This window comes from Heliangelus exortis, chromosome 19, assembly GCF_036169615.1.
Source record: "Heliangelus exortis chromosome 19, bHelExo1.hap1, whole genome shotgun sequence".
Taxonomy (NCBI): domain Eukaryota; kingdom Metazoa; phylum Chordata; class Aves; order Apodiformes; family Trochilidae; genus Heliangelus; species Heliangelus exortis.
The window spans coordinates 5,166,926-5,181,088 of record NC_092440.1 but is presented as its reverse complement, the minus strand read 5'-3'; the positions used below and the strand labels follow the sequence as shown (position 1 = coordinate 5,181,088).

The following is a 14,163-nucleotide window of genomic DNA, read 5'->3' as shown; positions in this document are numbered from 1 at the left end:
TTCTGCTCACAGGTTCATCCTCTCTGTAGCCTTTGGCAAGCTATGTGATTTTTCTGTACTTGGTTGTAACCACTGGCAGGGGGATGCAGTGCTTGGTGAGATTGTTGAGGGTTAATTTTGTACAAGTGCTTTGAGACAGCAAAGTGAAGAAATCTGTTTAATGACACCTCAGTGCTTGAAGTGTTTTTGCCTTCTCACGCTCTTGAACTTCATTATGTCTTGTGAGTTTATACTGTGCAAAAACTACAATTGCTGCTATTTCCAGTGTTTTACTTGTCTTCCTTCTTCCCAGCAATTGGCAGATGAATTTAATTGTTCTGAAATGAGATTTCAGTGTATTAAATTTTGCACTGGAGCATAGCAATGACTGCATCTGATCCTTAAAGGAAAAAGGAAACCTTTTTTGTTAGAATTTCATTTATGAGTGGTAATGCTGTTGTCATTATACAGCTCATCACATCGTGTGTGAGCACTGGAGGTGGTTGCATTTCCTTTTTTTTCTCTTCTAGGCAGTTGTTGATGCCGTTGGCAAATGCTGAATTTGTGTCTCTGCTCCAATAGCTGCTTGCTTGTAGCTGAATGGTGCCATTACACATTTTCTAACAATTTTGAAAATACAAAATATTTCTGCTTTAAGAGCTGGTGGAAAGTGTGTTTTTAGTGCTGTTGGGAGGAGGTAGTTTAAGATATTTCATTCCTTATCCTTTCCTGCTGTGAGTAACCATCAATAGCTATGAACAGTGTGGCTTTGGGTACAGAAGCATGACTGGTATTTTGGAAATTTTGCTGTTCTTTTGAAGAACTGAAAACCTTGTGTGGGTGAAGAGACAGTTTTAATTTTGCACACTCCTGGAAAGTACAAACTCTGTGAGTTAAGTAATTACTTTGGTTTCAGGGAAGATGGATGGTTACTTTGTACTGTTTGCTAGTGCTTCTGTTTTCATGAATCCTCCCCTGCTGCTGGCAGCATGACTTGCCTTTTCTGCAGTAAATATACAAGCTTGGAATGTTTTAGTTTTTCTGCTATTTCGACTTAAAGACAGGCTACTGAAATGAAATGTTTGACTGGTGATGGAGACCTGCACCTATCCTGCACATCCTCCCCTATTCCAAAGTCCTCTCTCCCTTGGCTCTCTCCCAGGTTCATGATAGGATTCCAACTCTTCTCATGTCTGTATTTTACCTCTGAAGGTGGCTGCCCTGGCTGCTGATGCACTTGGTTCTGGGAGCCTTGAGCAGGGCCCAGGGAGCTGAGGGGATGTTGGGGTGCTGAGCTACCCACCTGCTGCCCTCTGTCCTCTGGGTGGCAGCTCACTGGTGTGGATCTGGAGGGGCCTTCCTGGAAATCCATTTCTGAAGGAACAGATCTTAAGCATCAGTCCTCAAGGGGGCTGTCAGGTTTGTCCAGAGCTGCCTTGAGCATCAGAGGCAGATTTTCTCAGGTGGTTGCATCTTTTTTCTCTTTGTGCTAAATCACAATAGGCAGCACACAGAAGCAGAACAATTCACACGAAGCTCTCCCAGAAGCTGTGTGATGATTTAGGTAGGTCAGCAATGTGGAATACATGGGTTAGGATGGCTCAGGGGGTGTTATTGGCAGTGTTTGCAGAATATGGAGATTTAAATTTTGCAGCATTTTTTGTAGTGTCATGTCCCCTCCTCTGCTATAGACTTGCATGGCAGTTTGTGTTCCCTGGTCAGAAATCAGCAGTGCCTCTCAGATAGCAGGGTTTTCACTGGGAACAGTCACTCAGTTGGTTTGAGTGGTGTTTTAATAGAAATGTTTTGTACTCTTCCATGTATCCACATACTTCAGAGAGGAGTGTCTGTAGCACAGGAAGTAATGACGTTACAGCATGGAACTGGCATTTTTTAAATGCCCATAATATTGGGTTGGAGTCATCCTTTTATCTGAAGCAGCCATATGTCATTGTGCATAAAATAGTAACAGCATGTAAGAAATTGCAGGAAGAGCACAAATATTCTTTACTGCTTTTCCCATGTGCATGTTGGCTTGCAGTGTTTGCTTGGGGGATGCTGCCTGTGGAACCAAGAGGGCTGCAGAATAGATTTCTCCCCAGGATGTGTGTGTGTGACTTCTTAAATATCAAGCAGTAAAAAACCCCACAAGTTTATTTAAAGTATTAAATTTTGAATTGAATTTTGTGATAACAAAACCTGTAGCTGGGCTGAGGATAGGCTTTCACAAGTTAAAATATCTACCACAGGCTCCAGTGTAAATTCTGTACTTGAAACTCCAATAGAAACCTTCCTCTTTGTGCAGAAGTAGTGAAAGGAGCTGCAATGATTTTCTGAAGAGTTGATGCTTTTCTGTGAACTTGAAATTGGGGTAGTTTAAATTTCAGCTTGAGCTGTTGGGTTAATTTTTCCTAACCCAAAGATAGATTTTTACATTTCCTCTCTTGTGAACCAAGTGAAGCTTAACTTTTTATTCCCCTAATCAGAAGCTCTTTCCCTCTTTGGGCTAAATAAATTACTTCAGCTTTATTCAGGGAGGGAGAGATCATTATGACCTCAGCAGGTAGATTTATTTATTCATTTGTTTTTAGATTTCCCTTGTGCTATTTCAGTGTTTGTTCTTTGGACTGAGCAGGTCTGTACAAAGGGGTGAGAAGGCTCTTCCCTGGCTGCAGGGGCTGTGGTGCTGGCAGCAATCTGTCAGGTCTGCCTGAATCCTGAGCCACTCGGTGACCTGAATGTTTGCTCTGAGTAGGTGGTTGCTAAGAGGATGTGCCTGCTTTTATTCTTCTAGAAGAGCAAGTCTGTGCTTTGAAGAGAAACCAGTATTAGAACTGGATTTTAGTCTAACAGCAAATTAGAAGCCTGTTATCAATATCTTATACCAATTGCTAGGTGCACAGGTACAGCTTTTATTAAGTGTGTGATGACTGGTTTTATTATGTTTGTTCATGTCTCAACACTTAAACAAGACCTCCACATCATTTTAGTTTAGACTTGTTTCAAGAAGGTAACTACTGCAATTAGAGCTCTTTTGTTAGGTTATAAACTGTGGATGACAGAATAAATACCCATAGTTTAAATTTTCTTTTAGAGTTTTCTCCCCGCAAAACAATTGCCCACTTGAGTCTTTCAAAATCAGGGATGATTGTGTTTTACTTCAAAGATTGTTTTGCTGTTGTTTAAAAAAGCTGATTTTTCTCTAGACATATCTTGCCTGGGATTATTGTAGTTTGCCTGGAGGAAAACATGTTGATTGTTCAAAAACATTGGTTGGAAAATTGACAGCCACCAGCCAGAAGAAAGATGGACCCTGATGGTCCTGTGAGTCTGGATCCTGATGGTGACTTGCACACTTGCCACCTGTAAACAAGCTTAGAGTTGTTCACTTGTTTAGGCAGAAATATTTTTTCCCTGTTAAACATTTTGAGAGACTCAAAATGAAGCTGAATTATTAGGTTCTACCATTTGATAGATGGAATTCATATAAAAAAGCTTTGGAAAAAAAATGTATTTTTTTATTATGCTAATTAGACCTGACAGTATAATGATGGCAAGTAGGCAGTACTGGTGCAGAAGCAGGAACTACATGTTTGCAGACAATGACAGCTTCTTGTAAAGGATGTGGAGAAGTTCTACAAAAGAGTTTGAGCTAGAAAGTGAAAACAGGTTCATGGATATAGAAATTATTTTACAAATACTTCAGTGAAATGGCTCTAAATCAAGGTGGACACTTGTGTGTAGTGGGTTCTGGCATACACGGTGGCTGGAATGGAGAGAGGATTCTGAGTTTATTGTGTAACCCAGCACTTAGCTACTATGGGTTAGGTTTTTGAACTTTTGTTCTGAGAAAAGTGAACAGGGAGTCCTCAGTGCCCTACAAGAAGTAAATGGGTAACACTGTGGTAATAGCTGCTCATGTATTTTTTTTTCAGGAAGCTTTTTAATACAGCTGTCTGAGATGATAATTCCCCAAGCATGGGAAACCAGCCCTTCTGTCATCTAAAACCACAAACATGCAGTTTAAAACATGGAAGTGATCTGAAACCAACCATTTTTCAGCCCTTTGAGTTATCCAGTGGTTTTCTGCATTTCAGTGATAAGTGATGGATGATTAAAGTCTGTGTGGACTTTCAAGAATAAGTAACACTTCAAAGCAAGCACTTCTTCTTCTTTCCTAGAGCTCCGCTGCACCCCGGGGCAGTTTGCCTGTCGGAGTGGAACCATCCAGTGCATCCCTTCAAACTGGCAGTGTGATGGGTGGCCCACCTGTGAGGATGAGAGTGATGAAGTTGACTGTCCAGGTAAGAAAAGTGAGAAGTCTGCTCGTCCCAATGTCAGCTTGTTTTGCAGCAGTACCTCCACCTTATTTTATCTGAAGGTGGAGATCGTTTGGTAGAACTCTATCCATTATTAACAAACTTTGAGATGGCTTTTTTTGTGCCACTAATGCTACAAACACTTTTTTGCTTCTCTGTATTATGCTTCCATTCTTTCAGTCTGAGTAGGTGTCCTGGAGATGAGAAGGGTTTGTAATCTAAAAGAGACTGTCGTGACAATAAAAAAAATAATGTTGCAATTATACCAAAATGACACATAGGCCTGTGGTTAAATTTGGGATTAGTGTTTTGTTTGCATGAGTGTGTCACTCAAACTGTGCTGAGTGACACTGTTGAGAGCTTGACATTAGGCAGAGAGCTTGTTTTATTGCTCCCTGTTCTGTTTAGGCTTTTTGTGCTTAAGTGGAGACCTTTGTTCTGCCAAACCAGCTGGTGTATTTACTCTTCATTTAGTCTTGTGACTGTGCTTTCAGGAGCCCATCACCAGCAGTGTTCCTCTGCTAAAGTCACTGAATCCTGAGCCATCTTTAAACAAAAAAAGCAAACAAAAAATGTTGATTGTGAATATATAATCACAGTTTTGTATATTCTCCTTTGTTCTTGAAAAACAACCCAGTGGAGCATTTTCTCTGTCTTGAAAGTGAAAGGACTTGTAATTTTGTTTGTTTTACTAAGAAAAATGAAGCAACAATTGGAAACCATGAATTCAACAGTGGCATAATTAAAAATGTTTATCTCTACGGTGTGACTAAATTACACTCACAGACTGTTTTAGGAGGTTCTTTGCCACTAAACTACTTAGTTTGGGAGCAAACTGTTGATAGCTTCTTCTGACACTGAAGATCAGGCTGTGCAATGGATCTCCTGTTTAAAGAGATTCTTTACGATGTGGGTGTCTTAAAGAAAGAGGTTTTTATAGTTGTGCTGTTATTCTTGCTCCTTTTTAGCTAATCTTGGCTGAATGTGAAAAACTACAGAGCTAATAAAATTATGGAGGTTAATAGAAGTCAATAGCTAGGAGAAAGCAAAAAAACCTTAACGTTTGGAGTTACTTAAAAAGCAGTGACTTGTGGGAATGTCAGGACATCCATGTTAGTAGAAACCAGGATTTCTATCTTCTCTTGTTTATTTGGCAATTTTAAGTTGTTGTGTGGAGGATGCATCAGGATGGTGTTGACTCAGGGTCTGGAATTACTAAGACTGTTTAGTATTTGACTAGGAAGAAGGTTTGATGAAAGTAACACTTCTCAGAAGATAGTCTCTGCTTTTGTGTTTGGGGTGTAGGTCTGGTTGAACTGTCTGCTCTGACATGATGAGAAGAACTTGAAGTTAAAAAATGAGACGTGGGAGAGACCTCATGATTCACTGCTGTGTCTGTGCATAGGGAGAGGAGAACAACAAACATAAAGAACACTAGAGGGGGAAATGATGGACAGCACAGAGAAGGAAAGTATTCCACTTGATGAGAAGAGTAATTGGATAAGTAATTGGTGAAAAGGCTGTGCTCAGTAAAGCAGCCAGAAAGCTGGGTGTGGTGTTTGTGAAAGAACTGGGATATTTGTGCAGTAATGCCAGGAGTGTAGCCAGCAAACCAGAGGAACAAGAACTGCTGGTGTAGGATGTAAAAACTCTATTATACTTGTAACAAAAAATTGGTGGGATAGCATTGTGACCTGAAAAGGGTGTTGAAGGGCTCTTGTTTTTCAGAACTATCACAAACAAGGAGAGGTTGGTGTGCATGTGACTGGTATGCTGAAGTATAAAAGGGAATAGCAGGAATGAAAGCAAATCTGAGGCCAGAAGAACTTATAAAGAGCATGGAGTTGTTATGTTGGGGAAAGCAGTACATGTAAGACCAGTGATAGCAGAGACTGTTCTGGGATGTTGGCTGGGGAGCTGATGCTGCTAAAAGTAGTACCACATAGCTGTACTCAGGAGTTACAACTTTTCTTCTTTGGCCACTGAATTAACAAGAAATGATGCAACTTTAAATATAGAAAATACCTTTGGATTTAGATGAGCAATTGTGAGATGATTCAGCTCAATTTAAATACTTTTTAATTAAGGTTCTTAATATCAATAAAGGCAGACTGAACACTAAAAGAACTAGTTAGTGAAGCCACCTGGACTTGTGAAACTCAGAGAATTAAAATACCTTTAAATTAAAAGGTGTGAAATCTCTGTGAAGCATGAAAAAAAAGCTTGCAAGAAAGGGCTCTGAATCTGGTTGGAAAGCTTGTTACTTCTCAGCTTTTGAGCTACTAATGATATACTCCAGCTGGAGCAGATCAGTGGCAGTGAATTAGGGTTGTATGGTGGTGATGAAGGTGTGTTTCAACAACTACTTAGACATGTGGGTATTTTCAAAAGTTTAATACAAAGCTACTCTAAGTTATTTGGCACAGTTGGCTTAACTCATTTTTTAGGCCTGATTTCATTCATGTAAGTAACAAAGCTCCTATTGAGATAAAAGGATCATTAATTAATAAATCGGTTTGGTAATCAAATGTCTGCAGTGCAAGAAACACCCCAACCCCTTAAAGACTTTTTTGTTAGAATAATTTCTTGTGGCTTTTCTCTGAACTCTTTGCTAGTCCTGCTGGGTCAGAAACATGAACACAGAACTTTCAGTGAGCTGAATTCTTAAGGGATTTTTCCCCCCAAGACCCAGGCCACAGCCTTGGAGAGCTTGGGCATCCTGCTGGTGCTGGTCCTGGGGCAGCAGCTGCAAGGAGTGGCATGAGCTGCTCTGCAGTTCCATGGTGATTTAATGTGCCTTTATTTGGGATTGGGAGCATCATTTAGTAAAGAAATAATCTTTCTCAGCACTTAATTGGAAATGGTGCTCTTGAGCATTGTCATCTTGTCTGCTGTTCCTAAGGACTCCCCCAGATACTGGAGCAGGAAGCAGTGTGCAGGCTTGGAGGTCACTTGCTGTGTCATCTCTGAGTCTGCCAAGGCTCCTTTGTGGGCTCAGCTGAAGGTATGGGCAGTGAATGATAAAGCAGCAGCTGCAGCAGACTGTTTTGCAGAGATTATAAACAGCTTTGTGTTTTCCTTTACCAAGGGTATTGTGTTCTGTTGATTTGTGCACTTTCTAGGACACTTTGTTTTTAAAGCTAGATAATAATGACAAAAACCTCTGATCATTTCCACACCTTTTCTGCCCCTGTTGAACTCCTCTATGATGCATCCTTTTTTGCTCTGTGGTGTTTATAAGCTCTTTACTGCCAGTGTATTACTTTGAATAGTGCTCAGCACAGCAGGATGCTGCTCTTGGTTGGCATCTATTTCCTGGATTAAAGTAATTGATAACACAAAGCATGGAGCTGCTTGATGGGAAAAGAATCACTCCTCCCTGGGGACCTGTATTTCCAAATTTTTAGGCACAAAACTGTGTTTAGTCCTGAAGTTCTCTCACATCTCAAATTTCCAAAGGGAATTAAAGCTTTCTGAGCTTTTAATAGGTAACATGCTGGACAGAAAACTTGAAGCTTAATCCACAGGGCAGCTTTTTTTTTTTTTTTTTTTTGAGAGTCTGTGTTTAAGCAACAGCAACTCAAATTTCAGAACAAATAAGATGTGACAGGACCTGGTTGTCTCATAAACATTATTTTGACAGAATTTGATATAGTATATATATCCTTGTGAAGTGTTGAGCTTGAGTGACTTGTTTGCTGTAATGCATTAACTCTGCAATGTAGTTCAGCTCCCCAAATCCCAGTGTTCACCCCTTTGAGTCCTGAATGCTTTTCATGGCATTCAAGTAATGTAGAGGCTCCTCATTGCCCAGGAAAAAATTGTCATTTTTGCTTTTTCAGAGACCAAAAATTCAGGTCAAATAGAAGAAATTTAATATTTGAAGAGCATCAGTTTATTAAGCAGCACAGTGTTGGGCTTGAAGGAGAAGTGGCTGTTGGTGGCTGCTTTCTGCCTCTTCAGTCCTGCCTGGTTTCAGCAGTGACACAGCCAGATGCTGGGGAAGGAATGAGTGTCCTGCTTCCTGGGTGAGGGCTGATTGAACTTGCTTTGTGTGGGATCTGTGTAGCTGTTTTTCAAAGCATCTGGCATAAATTCCATCAATTTCAGAGGTTAGCCCAAGTAACCCTTTCTTAACCCTGTGTGTTAAAACCTATGAACTTCTGTTTCATTCCCAGGGGAGGTAAATTGTTAAGTCCTCGTGGGTGTTCTCTTTAGCCATGGAGGGTCAGCCATATGGTGTTGCATCTGCTCTCACTTCTGAAAGGGAACTAATTCTTTGTGCATGTGGTTCTTACTGGTTCTTTGGGTCTGGTTGTTACCATTTCATGCCATGGGAAACCAGAGCTTCCCGTGCTGAGCTCAATACATCTTTGATAGAGCATTTGACATTAGTTAGTGTTATTTTTAAAGTCTCACTAGAGTTAAAGATTTGCTTTTTTTTTGTGTCTCAGTATCACTCTGAAAAGTGTGGTGCAAATACTGCTACAGAACCATTAGGATTAAGAACTGTCAGATTCTAAAAGTAAAAATGTATTGTCCTTTAAGGTAATAAAAAATAACCACCGATCTTCATTGTCAAATAATTTTACCACTTTGAAATATACACTAACTGAATTTCTTGGCAGTAACTTCTTGCCTGTGATAAATAGTGTATTCTACTATTGAACAGTAGAATTACTGCTTTATTCTTGGAGGGCCACAGGAGTGCATTATGCACAGCCATTTCTTAATGGGTGATCTCTATAGACATGTAATTCCTAGGATAACATGATAATTAAATATCCCTTGCTTATCCCATTAACCCAGGGCAAACTTAGTCTGCTAGAAGCAAATGAATGCAAAGCTATTCTGCTCTTCTGGGCTTCAGCTTGTGATGTTTTTCTTTCAGCTCATCACTGCTAACATTTTGTTCCAAGGAGCATGTTATTTGGTGGTGGGTGTTCTGGAGGTCTTTACCCCCAGGTAATAGACCCATTTCCAGCTCTGCATTTAAATTACCATGAGATGGTTGTGGACTTTTTGCTTTTTAAAGACAGTCTGAACAGAGAAAGTTTTATTGATGTAGTTTTGAATGTATTTCAAACAGAGGGAGTTAGACCTGTTGAAGAGAGACATCCTTGTTGTTTGGGAACTCCTTTATTTGGTTTAGCTGGGCTAAGTAGAGCTGATCAGCTTTAAATGAAAACAAGCTGATTTTTTTTATTGTAGAAATTAATAGCTTAGCTCTTAGTGCTGGTTAAACTCTATTATCTTAATAACATCCAGTAGTATTAGATAATGTACTAGTAGATATTTCTAATGCTTACATTCTTGGGTTCTTAATTTTTTCTCTTTTTAAGGGTAATCCTTTGTTTCCAGATTAATCTTTCTTGGTGCTCATCTCCTTTCTCAAAGGTCTCTTTCCACCACCATACCAACCTTCCTTGAGATTTTGAAAGATTTTCTGGCTACTGCCCACCCCACAGTATTTCCACCTGAGCTGTGTGCTCTGTATTTACTCTTGGTAGGCATGTGAAGACTCAGCCCCTTTTCTGGAATAACATTTTGCTCTGTGTTCTTCCTAAGCTACTGAATCCCATTGCCATGTTAGAAGCCCTGACACTACGATGAGGGTGTGTATATAATTTGTTTCAGAAGTAGTGAACTAACATTTCCTTTAGAAACTTGAGACTGAAAGAAAAAACTTGTTCTTCTGGCTGAAGACAGGCTTCCCTTCCTGGTTTTAGTTTTGTCCTAGGTCTCAGAGGACTGGAAAATTTATTGGAGTTGTCTTATATCCTTGAGCACACTCTGAGAAACGAAGCACTGGGAGAGTGGGTAATTCTGTGAGCAGGAACATAAAATGCACTGGGGATGATGCATTTACTGCAGCAACTGAAATGATGAGCATCAGGTCCTGTGTACAACTGCAGGCTGTTGAGAATCTGCCAAAACATTTAGCTTACTCTGCAAAACTCGTGTAATGGCTTGTTGGTTATTTTCAATTGTAGGTATTTGTTGGGTACTGTGAAAAATGGCCCAGCTGTTATTGCAGGGATACCGGGTCTGTTTACCTAACTGTTACTTTTGATATATGTCTTGAATTAAAACTCAGAGAAAGTTTAATAAAATGAAATGAAACCTGCCTTTACTTGTATCTTTCACCACTACTAACTAATTCCTTCTGGTCCTCAGGCTTGACAGGGGACCAGCAAACTTACCATGGGAAGGAGAATGTGGACTCGAGGCACAGTCGAGGGAGAGGAGGGGACACAACTCGTTTCCACACTGTCAACGTGGCCCAGCCTGTCCGATTTAGCAGTAAGTTGCAGACTGGAGAATCTGGGCCATCTCACTGCTAATTAATTTAGCAATTTAGGCTAATTTTTCTTTTAAGGTAATGTCATCCTACCCTGTCACCTGCAGCACCGCTGGTGCCGTTGTTGGCATCCTGATCCCAGCCTTACCTAAAGAGTCCTGCAAGTGTCCTTCCCACTGACCATAGCTCATAGTGACTGCTGCCTCTGGATCTCTGCAGGCCCCAAACATCTATATGTCCCCTCCCTTCTCCCTCTTGCTTCTGTCTTTGCTCCAGGGATTGTTTGGCATTGTGAGACAGCACTGATTAGCCTTGGAGGGAGGGATGGGGCAGGTTAGGAAGAGAACATCAAGGGAAAACAGTATAGCAGTAGTGAAGGAAAAGTTGCTTTGGAGGGAGGGATGGGGTAGGTTAGGAAGACAACATCAAGGGAAAACAATATAGCAGTAATGAAGGAACAATTGCTTTGGACTATGGTGATCTCCTGAAAAAAAAATTCAAGTCATTAGTAAAAGAAAATTCGCCTCTTTGTTGATATTTTTAGGGGACAAAATTGCTTATTAAAATAGGTATTTTGATTTGTTAGGGATTTTAGTAACTAAACTGTTAGTAAAATTTGTAGAGGACAATAAAGGCATTTAGTAATTGATACACAGTGTTATCTAAAATGCTCTGCAGGCTGATTGATACTGTGTTATGTCCTGTTTTAGTGATGTGAGCAGTAAATCTTAAGAATATTCCATTCCTTCTCAAATATAAATGGAGATTGAGGAAATATACTTAAAGGGCTTCACATCTTTGTGTCATTATTTGGTGATAAATATTGCTGTTTCTGAAGGGGATAAACAATGTTGAGGAATAGAGAGGCTTGAGAACAAGAACTCTGGGAATGTGTGCAATGAACATAAAACTGTGACTTTTATGTTCCTTTCTTAGGTGTTGTGCAGAATTAATACTGCAAATGGAGGTGCTAAAATCGTATTTCATGTCTGTTTTAAATTTCATCAGCCTGTCTCTGTGATTTTCTCTTTTAGTCACCCCCAAGAATGCCAATCATCAAAAGCCATCAGGCCTGTTGTATCCAGAAATGCCTCAAGGCTTTTGTTACACATTCCCATATATATTTTGTTCCATATATTCCCATAATACATATTAATTGAGAAAAAGCAGAGACTGGTTCACACCATAACCTTCTGATTTTGTTAAGGTCCAAAGCAAACAATGATTGCCTTTAAAGCCCCATTATCTCTAGTGATGACCATGGGAGGAGGATTATGTGAATACTACTGAGACCATTTGTAAAAGTAGATTGAAAAACTTGCAAGAGGTTGGATGCATTGCTAGCCACCTGAGAGACATAGAATCATTAAATTTGCCACATTTGTTTTTTTTTTTTTTCCCCTTTCTTCCTGCTTCTTGCAGCTTGTTTTGAGTTGGGTTGATTGAACTCGTTTGATTTATAAAGATGTGCAGGGAAATACCTTCTGCAGTAGATCATCAGTCTTAATTAAAGATTTTAAAGGCTGTCACAGTGCAATGTAGCATTTCTAGGTGCTGCATCTTTTAAAATATATTTTTTTTTTAATTCCCTTGTCAAAAGCTGTAGCAAAGTAAGTCCTCTCTGGTCTGTAATCTATGCACCTCCTGGTGAGGTGAAGTGTACAGAACATGCCACGTGTACCCATCCAAGTGATTATACATTGTATTGTCATGATTAGGATGCATTACCTTGAAGATCCTAATTTGGGGGGAATGGTTTCCCTTCTATTCTTCATGTTTCCTAGGAAAGTGCCCAACAGGGTGGCACCACTATGAGGGCACAGCCAGCTGCTACAGAGTCTATCTGAACGGGGAGAACTACTGGGATGCTGTGCAGACATGTCAGCGGGTGAATGGATCCCTTGCCACCTTCACTGCAGACCAGGAGCTGAGGTTTATCCTGGCACAGGAGTGGGACTTGGAAGAAAAAACCTTTGTGAGGAAGGATCAGTATAGGTGAGTAGGAAGGGAAGGAGGAAAAGTCTTCTGTTCCGTGAGAATGGTTTCTCTTTACAAATACTGGTGGCTCAGTTTGCTTAGAAAATCTAAGGCTAAAACTGACTTCAGGTTACTAAGCCAGGCTGAGCATGCTGGTTGCCAGTTTGGCAGTGGCCATCAGTATTTTGTTTTAATTAACAGGTATGCTGTAATTCAACAAAATCTCTTTATCTTCAGACTGTTTCAGCAACATACCAGTGTTCTTGAACTGCATCAAGGAACATGGATTTTACATTGGTTTTCTGCTGCACTACTTTGTATAGAAATATTTTCAGCACCATTTTTGTTGCCATTATGTACTGGTAGATCTAACAATAAGAATGAAGTAAAAAGCCATTGAGCTGCAAGAACTGCATTCTGGTGACTTTAGATACTTCATTCTGTTAGTTCACAACAAACAGCAATTCCTTTTCTTTTGCCTGTGAGTTTTTTGTCAGTCTCATGGGCTGCCATGACAGATCACCAGCAGTGGTTCACTAATGCTGTTATCTCTCTCTCTGGAGAGTTAGATGGTTTGATCTAGAATAGTCTGACAGAAGTTGTGTATGTTTATAAAATGTTTGACTTCTGGATGCTTTTGTGTGGTTTTTGAGTTCAAGATGCTGATGTGCTGCCATAACAACAGACTAAGGTGCTTATTATGAGTAGAATTAAAAGATACAATGAGTAGTTTGTAAGCATAGAAAACTATCAAGTGTTTTTCTTTGTTCCTTAACTGTCCTTTCTCTCTCTACATTGCCTTTATATGGGCTGAAATGTTAAGGAAAAGATGATCAGAATGCCTTAAGTTAGCTCTTAACTATAAAGACACTGGAAATTTCTGTGTCATGTATTTTAATTTGCTTGTATATTTTTGGCTTATCTTTACAATCTAACTTAAGTTTTTGTAGGTTCTGGGTTGGATATCAATACGTGATCACCAATCGAAATCACTCTCTAGAAGGTCACTGGGAAGTAGCTTACAAAGGTAGGAATCCCTTTGGAAAAGGGCCCATGGGAACTGTCTTAAAGCATGGATATTCTTTGCAAGAACAACATAACATTTTTTTAGTGATACTATTAAAATAGTGTAAGGGAACTGCTTTGCTTTCCAGTGTCAAAATGTAAGAGTTTGATACTCAATACACTTATTTTAGATGTAAGAAGCTTCATAGTTTTTCACATTCATGTCTGGTGGAAGGAGCATGTTTTTCAGTTTATTTAGGCTTTCCTTTTGATTGACCCAAGAAAAAGGGAACTACTTGGTAGAACTGCTCTGATTCTTAGTGGTGAATGTCAAGCTGAACTGTTGATTGCTGATTATTATATTTGCACAAACTAGCCAAGGATATTTCGGGGTTTTAACATTTTAAAAATAGGAAGGCACCAAGAAAAAAAATCCTAAATTTTACTAAATTACCCAGTTTTTCAAACTGGGTTTGAAAATTACCCATAAGGTAATTATGGGTACCCATAAGTTACCCATAAATTACCCATAAGTTTTTCAAAGTACTTCAGATGGTTTACTTAAACCAAGACAAAATTTGC

General features: G+C 39.7%; 1 protein-coding gene across 7 annotated transcripts in view; it reads left to right on the top strand.

Annotated features, from left to right (window-relative positions):
* DGCR2 (DiGeorge syndrome critical region gene 2) overlaps positions 1-14,163 on the top strand; it is a 46,957-nt gene that overhangs the window by 18,251 nt on the left and 14,543 nt on the right. For 4 of the 7 annotated variants that reach the window (XR_011729732.1, XR_011729734.1, XR_011729733.1 and 1 more), the window contains exons 2-5: positions 4,161-4,283; positions 10,476-10,603; positions 12,377-12,594; positions 13,518-13,603. Coding sequence is in view for 4 of the 7 variants with exons in the window: in XM_071763337.1 (XP_071619438.1) it covers positions 4,161-4,283; positions 10,476-10,603; positions 12,377-12,594; positions 13,518-13,603 (555 nt within the window). In the remaining 3 variants the exon portion in view is untranslated. The remainder of the gene's footprint in view (positions 1-4,160; positions 4,284-10,475; positions 10,604-12,376; positions 12,595-13,517; positions 13,604-14,163) is intronic. The other 3 variants (XM_071763340.1, XM_071763339.1, XM_071763338.1) reach the window with 3 other exon arrangements.